Source organism: Tenrec ecaudatus, chromosome 13 (genome assembly GCF_050624435.1).
Source record: "Tenrec ecaudatus isolate mTenEca1 chromosome 13, mTenEca1.hap1, whole genome shotgun sequence".
In the NCBI taxonomy this organism is placed as follows: Eukaryota; Metazoa; Chordata; class Mammalia; order Afrosoricida; family Tenrecidae; genus Tenrec; species Tenrec ecaudatus.
The window spans coordinates 70,491,511-70,507,421 of NC_134542.1; the positions used below are offsets into that span (position 1 = coordinate 70,491,511).

The 15,911-nt window shown below is 47.6% G+C and overlaps 1 protein-coding gene across 2 annotated transcripts in view; it reads left to right on the forward strand.

Annotated features, from left to right (window-relative positions):
* Positions 1-15,911, forward strand: part of STK39 (serine/threonine kinase 39) — a 365,110-nt gene that overhangs the window by 102,725 nt on the left and 246,474 nt on the right. For both annotated transcript variants that reach the window (XM_075529482.1, XM_075529481.1), the window contains exons 4-5: positions 2,129-2,270; positions 4,000-4,055. In XM_075529482.1, coding sequence (XP_075385597.1) covers positions 2,129-2,270; positions 4,000-4,055 — 198 coding nt within the window. The remainder of the gene's footprint in view (positions 1-2,128; positions 2,271-3,999; positions 4,056-15,911) is intronic.

A 15,911-nucleotide genomic window follows, 5' to 3' on the forward strand; every position in this document is an offset into this window, starting at 1 on the left:
GAACTCCGTGGCTAAGTAGCAGAGTGTAGAGCAAAGTACTGGCCTTCTCTCATTTAATCTTGTCAGCTCACCTGAATGGTACGTGCCACCATGCCCATTTACCAGAAACAAAGCCACGACTCGGAGCTAAGTGGCTTCGCCCAGGTCACACATCTAGTAGCCATTTTAGTGCTTGGGTTTGTGACTTGGGGACCTTTGGACTGTGAGGTGCTGCAAGCTGTCATCGCCTTCCTTTTGCAGACCAGAAGATCGAAGCTTACGGAGCCCAGGCAGTTTGCTTAGGCCCCCATCTCAGACACGTTCCATTCCAGGGCACCACTCCCCTGGCATCCTTCTGAGACAGGCAGTTTGGTGCAGGCGCATTTTGTGGTGCCCGGGCAAGGCCACGCGTGGCGTACCACAAGTCACACGACGGAGTCCGTTTTCTTCTGCCAAGCAGTTCCAGCTAAGGTTCAATCAGGGAGGCCTCTTAATGATTAAAAAAAAATTCCTTCCCTTTTTAAAAAAAGAAACACTCTTGGCTCAAGCCGAGGCTCCGCAAAACGATGAGGAACATATTATAACTGGCTTGTGCCGCTCCCAGGGGGGAGCCTGGGACAGCTTCATTCTGCTCTGTCCCCAGTCTTGCTCATTCCGATTACTCATTGTTTCCTTGAGTGCCTACTTCGCTTTTTAATTAAAAAGGATAAGAAAGAGACAGGAAAGAAAGAAAGAAAAAGTAAGCCCGCCAGGCCCTGCTGCCCTGTGAGCATCCGGCCTGCGCCTGCCTTCTGGGGAGGAGCGGTGGCCAACAAGATGGTCTTTGGGGTCCTCACCAATGCCCAGGAAATGGCCCTGGTTGTCTGGGGCTCTGATAGCCTGAGCTCCCATTCAGTCTGAAGGTTCAGTTGCCCGCCTCTCTCGGTCTTCTTCTCTGTTAAACTTTCACTTTTTTTTTTTTTGAGCTTCCAATGATCCCCATTCCCGTCTCTGAGAAGCTGATAATAAGATTTCTTGGTCTTTTTTATTGTTGAGACTCAGTTTATTATCTGGGCTTTAGGTAAGAGGATCAGCCATGAAACAGGTTTCCACAGGTCAGGTGAGCGTGGGCCTCTGGATTCTTGCTCATATTTTCTCTTATTGGGCCAGAAAGGCATACCCTTCTGGCTCGGCTCAGCTTTATGAGATAAAAACAAAATGTTTTTGGAATCTCTGGTTTCTAAATGATCCCAAAGCCAGTTTTAAGTCTCCTGGAACAGGGAGATAAACAAACGCTTGTCCTCTTTTGTGTTTCCTTTGTCTGACTCCGTCTCTCACCCGCAGCCTCCTAATGAGGGCAGGCAGCTAGCCTGGGGTAGCAATATTGGGTGGGAAAGTTCAATCCTCTTAAGAGAGAGCCTAGAGCCACATCCAGGTCCTGAGGTAAGCTGTTTGTTCACGCTTTAGAAATGTTGAACCCCAAGTAATTACAGCTCTTACAATGACCTGGAGGTTTGGAATACTAATTAATATGTGTTGAAACATGAATTCACGGTGCCAAGGATACTAATCTGTTTCGTAACAATGCACCGAGTCTTTCTTTCTTATGAAAAGTCAGTACATCCACCGTCAGGTGAAGGAAAGCAAAGGTGACCTGCAGTCACAGAAAGGAACCTTCTGGTTATAAGCTAAGTGGCAAAGCACCCCCACCCCCCACCCCCTTTTCCTTCCCACCTGCGCTTTAGGTGGTGAGGATGAGCCGTGCTCCCTCTCAGGTGTTCCCTGCTGTCTTTTCTTTTGGCCTCTAACTCACTCCCTTTCAATCCTGACACCGAGCCCGCTTTTGATTCTGTAACTAATTGCATGTCCGGGAAGAAGGGACCAGCCCTGAAGTGGCTCAGCAGTGTCCTGGTCTCGTGACCCAGAGGGCTTCTCCTCACCAAATTCACACCGAAAGTGCTCTGGTCAACGTGGGGTTCGTGTCTCCGGTAACAGCGCCACAGGGTATTGCTCATACGGCTAGGGGATATTTGGTTGATGTCCCTGAACAGATCCGAAGCATATTTTGATATTTTTTGGTTTGCTTTCCCAAATAGTGGAACTCTGTGCTGGAAAAGTAACAGAGGCGTAGGTGACAGTCCCCTTTGGGGTCTTCTGTTTGCCCCCGTAGGTTCGATGTTGGATATCATAAAGTACATCGTCAACCGAGGGGAGCACAAGAGTGGTGTTCTGGAAGAGGCCATGATAGCAACAATTCTAAAGGAAGTTTTGGAAGGCTTGGACTATCTACACAGAAATGGTCAGATCCACAGGTAGGTGCTCTCCGGAGTGTTTGAGTTCAGCTGCTGACGTGCCCTGCCCTAGTTGGTACACTGTGCTAAGCAAACACACGCTGCAGATCCATGTCAACTGATGGGTGGGGTGCCTAGGAAAGAGACTGGGGAGTACACTGTGATGAATCCTGCCGGCATCCTCAGGGCTGGTGTACCCACTTCCGTTACAAGCATGGCAGAATGTAACGAGTGAGTGAATTCGGTAGGAAAACAAAAGTCAGTACTCTTGCAAGGTGCTCAGTTGTACCTGGAAGCATTTCTGACTCTCTCATAGAGACAGGCGTGGTCCAGACTTGGAGACAGATTGATGTCCTTGACAAGGCGGTGAGAGAGCAGGAGGAAGTGCTGATTTTACTTTCTTTTGGGCCATACAGGACTAGTTGTTTTAAGTAGCCAAGCAGCATACTCTATGGGTACCTGGTGTTTCTAGTGAGTTAACTACCCCTTAGGCCCGTAAGAGTAGTTTAAAGTAAGCAGTCATTTACCAGTACGGCTGCCACTCCGTTAATATGTTATCATAGTTTTACTTTAATGCTATCATCTTTTAATATCATAGTACCGATTCTGTTATAGTCTGGCTTTACTATAATAAAAGTCATTATCATAAACTTAAGTTAGGTATTGCACTGCCATTTCACAGATGGGGAAACTGAAGCTGTGTTAGAGATGCGGTTGGTGACTCATGCCTAATAGATTTCAACATGTTCGTGATTTACAAAGTGCCTCCCCAGTGGTCTTTGAAACCAGCTCTTGTATCTGGAAGGGAATCTTGGTGGTGCAGAGAGTTAGGTATTGGCTTTCTGGTTGTAAGGTTGGCAGTTCCAACACACCAGCCACTCTGAAGGAAAAAAGTCTCTGATGAGACTTTCTATTTCAGTAAAGACTTACAGGCTAAAAAAACACAGGGAGTGGTGGTGCTCAAAAACCCCGGCCACTTTCGTATCAATTAGAAAACCAGACTCCCTGCATACCGGCTCCTATGGACCCTGTAGGACAGAGTAGAACTGCCCTGGTGAGTTTCTTTATGGGAGCAGAGAACTTCTCTTTCTCCCTCGGATCAGCTGGTGGCTCTGCACTGCGGACCTTGCGGTGAGCAGCCCAACATTATAACCCACTGTCTCACCAGCCCAACATTATAACCCACTGTCTCACCAGCGTTCCTCCACATCTAGGTAAAAAAGACTATAACACGATACATTATATATTATTGTATCCTTAGTGTTATAATCCTTATCAAGCCAGTAATAGTAAGACATTTCAGAGGTGAGACTGAGAAATGTATCATAAAGGAAAGTGAAGGGATTGATTTGGTGGCGATTTTAATTGGGAGCTGAATAGCTGTGTGCACACTGGGCTTTAATTCTTGATGAAATGACAGTGACATGAATTTATAGCCAGTCTAGCACTGTGACATAAATAAGGAATTTTCTTGCTAGGCATATAATTAAAACTGAACAACAATTTCACATGAATTATTTGTTAATAAAACCCCCACCACCCCCACCCATGAACGAGCACTGGAAAATCACCGTGTTCCCTTGTGACTCTGAAGACCTGTGATACAATTTTAAAATGTGTGATATACCTATAAGATGATAATTAGGTCAAACACTTGTATTAGATGATCTATTTAAAAGCCTCCTGAGTGAATCGATGTATTATATTCTCTGCGATCCACAATTAATTCTTCTCTTTTTCTTTTTAAAAGGGATTTGAAAGCTGGAAATATTCTTTTGGGTGAGGATGGTTCGGTGCAAATAGCAGGTAAACGGATCCAGACAGCCCTGCTCTCCTGTTGACAGAAGCATTATGGTTTCAAGGAATGTAGCGTCATTCCCAGGAAATGATAAGTGCATGCAATCAGTGTCCAGACTGTCTCTGAGCCGCCCTGCTGTATAAAGCAGCTGTTTATAGAATGGTTGGGTCTGAAGCTCCACCGTGTTCCTGGCTTGAGACATCCAGTTAGTCCACGCCATACACCATTGCCCTGTTAGTGCTTAGCCTTTCGGGAGAGAATGGGTCGGATCATGGTGATGTTTCACGTCACCGCAAAAGAGTCTCTGATGAGCTGGAAAGGTCCAGACGTTGTGCCCACCGTGTAGAAGCCTTTTCTTTTTGAAGAGGTCGCGGGGTGCTTTTGGAATCCAGGACTTAGATCTGGCCTGACGTGGCTCCGTTGGTTGGGTGCAGGAAGTACTGCGTGGCGAATGTCTTCCAAGAGTGCTTGGCCCTTAGAGCCTCTAAGTTTGTAACTGCCTGAGAGGACGGGAAGGCTGTGGGTAAGATGGAGCCCCAAGCAGGGTAGCTCTGACTTACCCTCCTACCTGAGGGGACCGGCCTCAGCAGATCTCGCCCTCAGGACTTGGCAGTAGGGGCAGTTGAGGCATTTTGGTTGGCTGGTCCTCCCCTCTAGGGGCTACCCCTCGCTTTCCCTCATGGATGGTCAGCGTCTGGCTTGCGTTCATTAAGTACTAGCAGCACCTTCTGGTAACGACCTAGGGGAGAATCCCGGCTTTCACAGCTGCCCTTGGAGAAGGTTGCCCTCGAATGTTTTGTCTAATGTGCTTATTTTTGCCTTGACATTGGGGTGGGGGTGGGGGTGGAGCAGTGGGAAACCCTATTTTCTAGCATAGGTTTGGGGACTTTGGGTTTTTAAGGTCTAAGGTCAAGCATAGTCCTTGGTGCTGATTTGGTTTCTCGGTGAGTCTGAGAATCTAAGGCAGTGTTTCCCAAAGTGCAATACTGCTTGCTCCTGGGATTTGGGGGTGCAGGGTGTGGTGGTGGTGGGTGGGGTACAGGAATGATTCAGGAGGGCTGCAAAAGCAGATCTCTACACTTTTTACTGGATTATAGAACAGCACTTTTGGTTGCCATGGGGTTGTGGGTTAATTAAAGTATAGGACATAAGGTTACTTGTTGGCAGCTTCAGACCATGGGAGACAGACAGGGCTTTCTACTCCCATAAAGAGTTGCAGTCTTGGAAGCTCACAGGGGCAGTTCTCCCCTGTCCTACGGGGTTGCTGAGTCACGTTGTCCTCCAGGGCAGTGGGTTTGGAGTTTTGTCAGTCACTGTGCGTCGTCATCAACTCAGGTGGCAGTCGGTTTGCTGTTTGGATTTATACACAAGTGACCTGTAAATCGTTACGGGAGTAGACGGTCTCAACTGGCTGACAAGGATGAAACTGTCCACTCCCCGGGTGGCTCGTGTTTTTGAACTGCTGACTTTGAGGTTAGCAGTCCAAAGTGTGACCCACTACACCACCAGGGCTCCCTGTTGGAATGCTAGCTCGACCCCAATGCCGGGGTGTGTAAGAGCAGTGCGGCCGGGAGTTTGTGTATCAGCAGGCATGGAGACTTTGTCTCAAGCTGCATCTTCAAGCCTCGGCTTCCTCATCCGGTGACGATAAGGCCCGTCTTTGTGACAGACACACACTGTGCACCTCCGCTGCCCTTAAAGCTCTTCCGTCTCCCGCGAGCGCAGGAAGGATTAAAGTATAAGCATATTTAGTACATCGTCTAACATTTTTTTCCAAAGAGAGGACCTGGATCTCTTAAACTATAGTGACTTGATCATGATTTCTTTCTTTTTTTAATTCTAAAGAAATACTCACGTGTATACCCCATTCTGTAGCTTATTAAATTTTAAAGCGAGCCCTCCACTCCCTCCACCCCCAAATCGTATAAGTTTCATGTCCCGTGAAACCTGGATGCACTCCTGCACTTGTTTCCCCAAGTCTGTATTCTGTGAATTCATGCGCGGAGCCTGCAATCAGCCGTGGTAGGTGCCGTGACACCCTGGAGGTGGGCAGATGCTACCGTCTGGACCTTATGGACGGAGAGCTAGTTGTTCACATCACTAGCATACTTAACCTTGGTGGCCACGTGCCTGCAGAGAGTCTGCCTGCCGGCAGGGCTTCCCATGCATGCTTGGAATGGCGCGTGTAGAGGTTAGTTATTGTTTGGATGGCAAACGTTTGCAAACCGCTCGAAGGTTTTGCTGGTGAACATATGGACCGTGCTCCCTGTGGAATGCCTACCCGCTGCAAAGGAGAATGAGAAGCTCTCTAATCACTGACATGAAAAAAAGACTAAGATATGTGGTTAAATGGATTGAATAAAGTGGAGAACAATGTATGCACCACGTACTCTTTTGAAGAAATGGGGAGGGGGAAATGTGTGTATATGACACATATACATATAGAAGTAGTGGAAGCATAATTAAGTGGGAATTGGATTACTTAAGGAGCCCGGGTGGCATAGTGGTTATGTATAGGGATGCTAACCACAAGGTCAGGAGTTCAAAATCATTGGCTGCTCTTTAGGAGACAGATGAGGCTTTCTACTCCTGTAGAGTTAGTCTTAGAAACCCACAGGGGCAGTTCCACCCTCGCCTGGTGGGTTGTTAGGAGTCAGATTTAACTCGATGGTAGTGAGTTTGAGAAGACTGCTTAATGTATGCCTCTTTGAAGTGTGAGCTGTGTAAAAAATGATTCGGTACCCGTCGTCAGCTCAGCAGGCAAGCCCCATGTATAAACCTCCTGTTAGGAGGACTTCAGACATGGCTCAGAGTCCATCGGAGAGAAGGTGAGCGCTCCCTGTCCAATCAGCAGCTTCGGGGAGAATCATTCTCTGCCCATTCTCGATTCATCTCCAAATCTTGCCTATGTGGGTGACTCTTTCCTACACAGTCACAAATGTTGCATTTCCTCCCCAAGATGGTTACGTGAAATGCCTTTCCATTGACGTATTTCTTTCCCTCTGGGGATTTGGCCCTTGTCCCATATCGGGACAGTTTGGAGAGACACTTTAACCTGACACGATGATAGCTGAATCAAACAAGAGACTGCTCCCCCCCTCCCCCTCCACACCCTATGATTGTCCACTTGCTGGCAGTGGAGGCTCTGGGATCAGCTGGCTTGATTAAAATTCTCCTTCGTAACTGCTTGCGACGGTGCTGATTCCGACCCCCGGCGCCCCTCGTCCTGTCAGAGTAGAACTGCTCCACAGGGCTTTCAGGTGATGTCTGCTGGACCTTCCTTCTGCGGCTCTTTGGGACTGGACACCATCCTTCCAGGTAGCAGTCCGGCTCATTCACCACTTGCCCTGCCCAGACACTCCGAAATTTTCGGGGCACCACGTAACGAGCTCTGTTAGCTTAAGCAAGTTCCTGAGGCTCTTGAAGACTCTGCTTCCGTATCTATAAAACTCACTGACCCTGAAGCTTTTGAAGACTCTGCTTCCGTATCTATAAAACTCACTAATCCCTCGTGTCCGTCCTGTGGGTTTCCGGGATCCTAGCTGTTTACGAAAGTAGAAAGCCCAATTTTTCCCTTGGCGCTGCTGGTGGTTTCCAACTGACGACACGGATCGCAGCCCAACACGGAACCACTACACCACCAGGGCTCCTGTAAATAAAAGGAGTATAAAACAATCACCTACGTCATTTCTTTTGTGTGATAGCACATGAGGCCATTCCAGGCTAGTGACCATCGCCGGGACTGGCACGTAGTAGGCACACAATATCTTCAGTAGCTCCTGCCAGATCGAGTTGCTTCTGTTGAAGCTACTGCGATGACTGCTATTACCACCGACCCGCACTACTGTTAGGAACACTGCTACAATTAACGAGAGCACACCACTCTCCCTCGCTTTGCCTGGAGATCATGTGAGTCTTGGTTTTGTCTCGCAAGAGCTTCAGCTCTTAGGAGATTTATGAATTATGAAAAAAGTCACACTTATTAATTATGGACCTTAGAAGTTAACTTGCCATTAATCTAGCTCTAAGCTGATAAGGAAGTAGAGCTGATTTTCCTCTGCTCATGATGAAGTCATCGTTTCTCACTAAGAGGATCAAAATGCCAGGGAACAGCCTTGTGGAAATGAAGACAGGTCAGCCCCTGCCTTATTCTGCTACTTGGTCCTCTGCCAGCCACCGAATCCCATTATTCTTCTCAGAGGAATGATGTTTGGGACACACCGTTCTTTTCCTCTTTGCACTGTGGATCCGAAGGAGGACACCCTCGCTTTTCCATCCCCTCCCTGGCCTTTGGGTCTTTTCCTGTCCGTGGGCTAAGTGTGATGCCGAGTGTAACCAGGATGCAGCTGCCTTGTGTGGGTGCCGTGTTCAGAAAGGCACAGTGAGGCGGGGAGAGCAACCACACGGATGAAGTGCTGGAGCTGGGCCTGGCACGCAGGTATGACTTGGTGTCACAGCCGTTCTAGGCGGCTCTTCGTGCCTCTCCTTTTGTGAGAGCGGCTTCAAGCTTTTGTAGTGAAGCACCAACTGACTTGCCATTTCCAGTCATGTCATGTCAGTACCACTCCCATCAGGTTGATTCCAACTCATAGTGACTTTATAAGACAAGGTAGACTGGCTCTGTTGGATTTCTGAGAGTTTAAATCTTTTTAGGAGTACACTGCCTCATCTTCCACCCAAGAAGCAGCTGGTAGGTTTGAACTTCAGACTTCGAGGTTAGCAGCTTCGAGGTTAACACATAGCCCACTATGCCACAGGGCTCCTTAGCTGTCTAGAAACCACATTGAATTTTCTGCTTATCCTCTGGTTCAAGCACAGAATTGGCGTTTACAAAGTTTGGACTATAGAATGAGGATATTTCCTGAAAGAAAGAATGAGTAAAGGCTCCTTAGTGTTGCCTTAGCACAGGCCAGTGCTACTGGTGTCCCAGTTTTGTGGGAGCTTGACTTGTTTGATTATGCAGTTGGTCATGGACTGAACAAAAACCTAGCTTCTGGGTCCTCAGCCCAGGGAGGTGAGGAGGTGTCTTGCTGGTGTCTTTTGTCTAGCGCGTGCACTAGGGGAAGTGGGTGGAAGGGCTGAAGGTAGAAGCTCACGGCTGCCTGCAGCAAGGGCTCCACGATCTCTCTTTGTTGTTACTTGTTCTATTTGGACAAAGAGTTCCATGCTTTTAACTAGACTGATTTTAGCTTCTTTCTTTTTCAGCTTTATTCTACGTGCTGTTTCTTGGAATAAAAGTTAGGCAGGAGAGACGCTTGCATTCATCTGTATGAATGCATTGCATGTTTGTCTACCTTGGGATTATTAGTAGCATCATTAAAAAAGTAAAAATATTTCAATTTTATTTCCTATCCTTATAGAAGGCATGCTTTCTATTTTTAAGAAACCATTGACTCTATGAGAGCTATACATTTCCCTTCAGACAGCTTTCCCCAGAAAAGGGAAGATTAAGGGAGCCTGACCCAGTTCATGAGAAGTGCCCATCTGTGGTACGGAGCCCTGGTGGCATAGAGGCTGCTCATTAGGCCTCTGACCACAAGCTCAGCAGCTCGAAACCAGCAGCTAGCTCGTGGGAGAAAGACAAGATGGTCTGCTCCCGTAAGGAGTTACAGCCTCAGAAACCCACAGGGGCAGTTCTACCTTGCCCTTTAAGGGTCATCCTGAGTCGGAATTGACTAGATAGCAGTGAGTTTTTAAAACGTAATCATCATGCAGTTAACCAAGTTAACCAAATCTGCTTGGTTCTAAGAGGAAGGTTCTAAAAAGTACCTGGAAAAACGGAATGGAAAGATAATGGTTCTTAAAGAGCTCAAGGTTTCTTACGTATATAAACTAGCGATGCTCCTTATGTTCAGTTGTAGCTCCTGATTCAGTATATCTTGGGATGGAAATACAAACTCAACAGGGTGTCAATGCAGAACGAAGCAGGTCAAAGCCCTGGTGGAAACACACAGGCTTCGCTGGTGAGATGATAAGGGATGAGGTGAAGCAATCGTTTTACTGTCATTTGGTGTAGACTTCAGCTCAACAGTGACACCACACTTTGACCTGGCTGCCCATTCCTCTGACTCCATTCCGACCCATGACGTCGCAGCGGATAGGACAGTAGAACTGCCCCACCTGGGTTCCGGGCTTCCCTGGCTGTAATTGTTCCCGAGGCAGACCGCCTCGTCTTTCTTGGATGAGTGGCCTTGGATGTCATACCTTTCTGGCAGTGTTATCTCGTGTTGCCATTAACAGAGATGCCACAAATGAGTGGTTTTAAAAGGAAACTTACTTTCTCACCATTTAGCATATTAGAAGCCCCATTTCAGCGTGCCGGCTCCAGGGGAAGGCTGGCTCTCTGCGGTGGCCCTGGAGGAAGGGCCTGTCTTCTCAACTTCTACTGCTTGGCTCCTGGGAGTTCTCCACGTGCCTCAGCCCCTGTCTGATCCAATCTTTCTTCGACTCACTTGTTTAATCTCTCTCTTATCTGAAAAGAGACCCACTCAAATACACCTACACTAATCCTTTCCCTGGAGCAGAACTTCATGCTTTGTAGAGTGGAGGGCCAGCGAAAGAGAGGAATGGAACCAGATGGATGGACAGACACAGTGGCTGCACCAGTGGCCTCCAGCAGCTGGATAATCAGGAGGACAGAGGGCATGGGGGTCTCGGAATTGGAACCCTCTCCGTGGCACCTAACAACTGTCCTGTCGCATTACCATAACAAAGAAAATCCATTTGCAGATGAGTTTCTCAATTCTCAAATAACCATGGCCCCGGACAGTCCATTTTTTTGAGGGGTGGGGGTGGGAGAAGCATAATTCAATCCATGCGACATGGCATATCTTATTACTTCCTGATTTGATGCTCTGCCATGTTGGCAGGAAAGGCTCAGTCCTTTGGGGAGTGATTAAGCCTTTTTGTCCGGAATTAATGAGAGGTACTATTCTAAGCAAACAAATCCATACAAGATCAGTCACCTTGTGGTGTCACTTCAAATACATTCATTTTAGGATCTTAGAAGAAAAATAGTGAACCTTTGAAAAAATCATTTTATTGGCCTGTAATTCGATTATACAATTTAGTCGTTCAATCATAAGCTGCTGTGAAATCGCCACAATCAATGTCAGGAACATTTTCTTCATGTGCTAAGTGTGGTTAGCTCCCAACATCCCACTCAACCTCTCCTGCCATGCCCCTAGGCAATTACTGTCTATCCTGGATTTCATACACAGAAAATTACACAAAATACAAACAGGAAGCAAACAAACCTAACAATAATGACAAAACCACCCCAAGGTGTGAATGCAACATTCCAGCGTGGAGTAAGGAACCAGTGGAGAGGTCTGGGCATTGGCCCCAGTCCCAAATACTAAGTGGATGCCTGCCCCTCACCCCCAGAAGAATTTATTCCAAACCACGGCATTGAATCTGCAGCTCCAGGAGAGAGACATAGCTGATTGGAGAACACGGAAGCAGAAGAAGGGGGAGTAGGAGAGAGTGGAGCACATCCTGGCCCACCAGGCCATGAGGACAATGACCCGAATTAGAGCAGCCAGTCCACAGAGAGGACCACATGGCCAGACCCACTCTGAGACATGATGCCTCTCACTGACCCAGGATCCTGTGGGGTTCAGCACTAGAGACAGAGTATAGGAACTGTGCCCGATCCGATCCCACCACACTGAGGCAGAGCACTGGGGGAGTGCAGCGAAACAGCAAGGGAATGGAGCGGCAAGGTCCCCAGGGAATGCTGAAGGTGGACTTTGGGGCCAGGGCGTGGTGCCCCAACAGACTGGACTGGAAAACACTCCTAAAGGCCAACAAACGATCATTGAACGAACTACAAGCTTTTCTTTCTTGTGTTTTGTTTTGTTCTTTGTCAGTGGTTTGTTGTTGTTGTTTTGTTGTATATTGTTGCTTGGTTTTTCTCTGTCTTGTTTTTGTGCATGGTATTATCTCCGCAGGTCTGTCTAAATAAGATAGGCTGGATGAACAATCTGGAGGAGAAAACAACAGAACTGACAGTTCCAGGGGGACATGGGATGGGGGGAGGTAGTGGAAAAGGAAGTGGTGTTATAAACCCAGAGACAAGGGAACAACAAGTGATCCAAATCGGTGGTGAGGTAGGTGTGGGAGGTCTGGTAGGGCATATTACCAAGAGGAATTGCTGAAACCTTGTTGGGGACTGACTGAAACCTTGTTGGGGACTGAGCATGATAGTGGGACAGGAGGAAAGTCAAGGGAACTAGAGTGAAAAGCTGGGAGGCAAAGGGAATTTATAGAGGTCTAGATAAAGACATGTACATATGCAGATATATTTATATATGAGGATGGGGAAATAGATCTATGTGCATATATTTATAGGTTTCATATTAAGGTATCAGAAGGACATTGGGCCTCCACTCAAGTACTCCCTCAGTGCACGAATGCTTTCTTCTATTAAATTGGTATTCTATGATGCTCACCTTCCCAACACAACCGATGAAGACACAGTGGGTGAATAAGCAAATGTGGCGAAGAAAGCTGATGGTGCACGGCTGTCAAAATATATAGCATCTGGGGTCTTAAAAGCTTGAGGGTAAACAAGCGGCCATCTAGCTCAGAAGTAACAAAGCCCACATGGAAGAACACACCAGCTTGTGTCATCATGAGGTGCTGAAGGGGTCAGTTATCAGGCATCAAAGAACAAAAAAATATCATTGGGTGCACGCCTCCATGGTACGATCGCTGAAGACAAATGGATGCACAAGCAAATGTGGCGAAAAAAGTTGATGGTGCACGGCTGTCAAAAGGTATAGCATCTGGGATCTTAAAGGCTTGAAGTTAACCAAGTGGCCATCTAGCTCAGAAGCAACAAAGCCCACATGGAAGAAGCAAACCAGCCTGTGTGATCACGAGGTGTCGAAGGGATCAGGCATAAGGCATCATCAGAACAAAAATATCTTATCATAGTGAATGAGAGGGGGAGTGGAGAGTGGAGACCCAAAGCCCATTTGTCGGCCACTGGAGAGCCTTTTGCAGAGGGGCCTGGGGAGAAGACAAGCCAGTCAAGGATGCGATGCAGCAGTGATGAAAAGTACAATTTTCCTCGAGTTCCTAAATGCTTCCTCCCCCCACCTCACTATCATGATCTGAATTCTACCTTGCAAGTCTGGATAGACCAGAGGATGTACATTGGTACAGATAGGAGCTGGAGGCACAGGGAATCCAGGGCAGATGATCCCTTCAGGACCAGTGGTGTGAGTGGTGATACTGGGAGGGTAGAGGGAGAGTGGGTTGGAAAGAGGGAACTGATTATAAGGATCTACATGTGACCTCCTCCCTGGGGGGATGGACAACAGAAAAGTGGGTGAAGAGAGATGTCGGACAGGGCAAGATATGACACAATAATTTATAAATTATCGAGGGCTCATGAGGGAGGGTGGAGCAGGGAGGGAGGGAAAAAAATGAGGACCTGATACCAGGGGCTTAAGTGGAGAGCATATGTTTTGAGAATGACGAGGGCAATGACTGTACAGATGTGCGTTATACAATTGATGTATGTATGGATTGTGATAAGAGTTGTATGAGCCTGTAATAAAGATTAAAGAAAAAGAGACAAAAAAAAAAAGACACACAGAAAAATCTCAGTAGAAAAAAAGAAAGCATTGTAAGCTGAAAGGGGAGGTCAATGAGGTGTTCAATTCTAACATAACTCCATCAGCCGCGATTGACTTTACAGTGCTGTGTGATAGCCAGGCTGTTCACATCTCCACACGCTGGTCAGGGGATTCACTGGAGGCTTAATTAAATGCTCTGAACCCGTTCTGTCCTCCAGATTTGGATTTTATTCTTTACAAGGCTTGGGTTACACCGGCTGGTATCCACACGTGTGGGCTTTGTTGATGCCGTACTTAGTTGGCTGCTTGCTATAAGACAAGCCTTTAGTATCCTGGACACGATTCTTCATAGCTGGACACCATCTGGCTCCTCACACTTTGCTGCTGTAGCACCCATATCTTCAGTGATCTCTTCAAGAGTATCCAATAGGTCCATGAATAGGACGTGACCCTTGGGAATGTGCTATAAATAAGTTGGTTTTAAAACATTTGAATTCTGCAGAACTCTCCAGAAGCACACTACTGTATTCTATAAGGTAGATCTTCTGTTCTTTTTACTTTTGCATTTGAAGGTACACATAAGTGAATGAACGTGAATTCCTCATCTCTAGTGTTTTCTATCAGAAATTCCCTAAACAGACTCACTGGCAACAGGCTCATTCTGATACATGGAGACCCTAGAGGGCATGGTAAGAGACTCCTTGTGGGATTCCAGGAGTGCTGCTTCTTTACAGGAACAGAGAACCTCATCATTCTTCCATGGAGGAGCTGATAGTTTTGAACTGTTGATCTTGGGATTGGCAGCACAACGAGTAACCACCATGCCACCCGGGATCCTTGTGTGTGTGTGTGTGTGTGTTGTGTTTTAGCAGATAACCCAAATGCGGTATGGTGTTAAGTCAGTCTAAAGCTCTAGAAAAATGATCACACTAGCCTCAGTATCTGGGCTTGTCCAAAGTAAGGTTCGGGTTTTACGTTTGAAAGCCCTGTGGTAGGATTTGGGGGTAGTGGCTCAGGAGGGAAATTCGAACCTGACACGTCCTTGGCGTATGTTTTCAGCTTCAGTCTCCACCTTGAACAATGCCGGTCCTGTGAGGGGGGACTTCTGCCAGGAAAGCATGAAACGAACTAGTCTTTGACTTGTTCTCCCTGCTCTGACGTTACCCCCAAGCAGCCAGAGGAAGACGTGCCAGGGGTTGGGTTTGTACTCAAGAACTGCAGGGTTCTTAAGGTTTCCTGTGATGCAGTGCGGAGAGGCTGTTCGGTGTCTGGATCCTCCTGGAGGCCGTGGTGGGTCGCATCCGAGCGCTCTGCAAGGCCCGAGGCCCCTGGATCAGGAAACGATGATGCCATTGCATTTCTGGGAGTGCCAGGGCTCGGACACCAGGCTGACTTGTTTTCATTCTGGCAGCTGCTCTTTCTGGCCGTGTCCCAGAGCTGTTGGGCTTCTCTGGGCCTCCGTTGTTCATTTTTGTACAATGGGGAAATATAGAAGGTTAATGGGGTTAAAACTCTTTATTTTGGAACTAATTAGTTCATACTGCTTTTGCTTTGCAATGGGCGTCCGGACTCAATGCGGGCAAGTGGATTCTGGCTTATTGCTACCCTATAGGACGGGGTAAGCCTGCCCCTGTGGGTTCCCTAGACTGTAACTCTGTAGGGAAGTGGGACACCTCATCTTTTTCCTGAGGAACAGGTCGTTTTGAACGGCTGTCCTTGTGATTAGCAGCCTAATAATGTGTAACCCACTATGCCACCAGAGCAGTGGTTCTCAACCTGTGGGTTGCGACCCCTTTGGGGGTCGAATGACCCTTTCACAGGGGTCTCCAGATTCACAACAGTAGCAACTTCATAGTTATGAAGTAGCAACGAAAATAATTTTATGATTGGGGGTTACCACAACCTGAGGAACTGTATGAAAGGGTCTCGGCATAAGGGAGGCTGAGAACCACTGCACGGGAGCAATGCGGGGGTTGGGGTGGAGGTGTTGGAGTGGGGGGGTAGTGCCATTTATGTAGGACGATGCCCCGGTAGCCCACTCATTAGTGCTTGGCTGCTAGCCGGAAGGTCAGCAATTTGAACCCAGGGGGAGCAATGCAGCCGTCTGCTTCCGTGAAGATCACAGCGTGGAAACGCTCACTGCGAGGCCCTCAGGGGTCTCTGGGAGTCAGGATGGAGTTGGTGGCAATGGGTGACCTCACCAGGAAGTGGCTGAGGCACTCCGTCTGACCTCCCGCCACATCATCTTGTGCTTACCCTGCTGTCACCCTTTCTGCG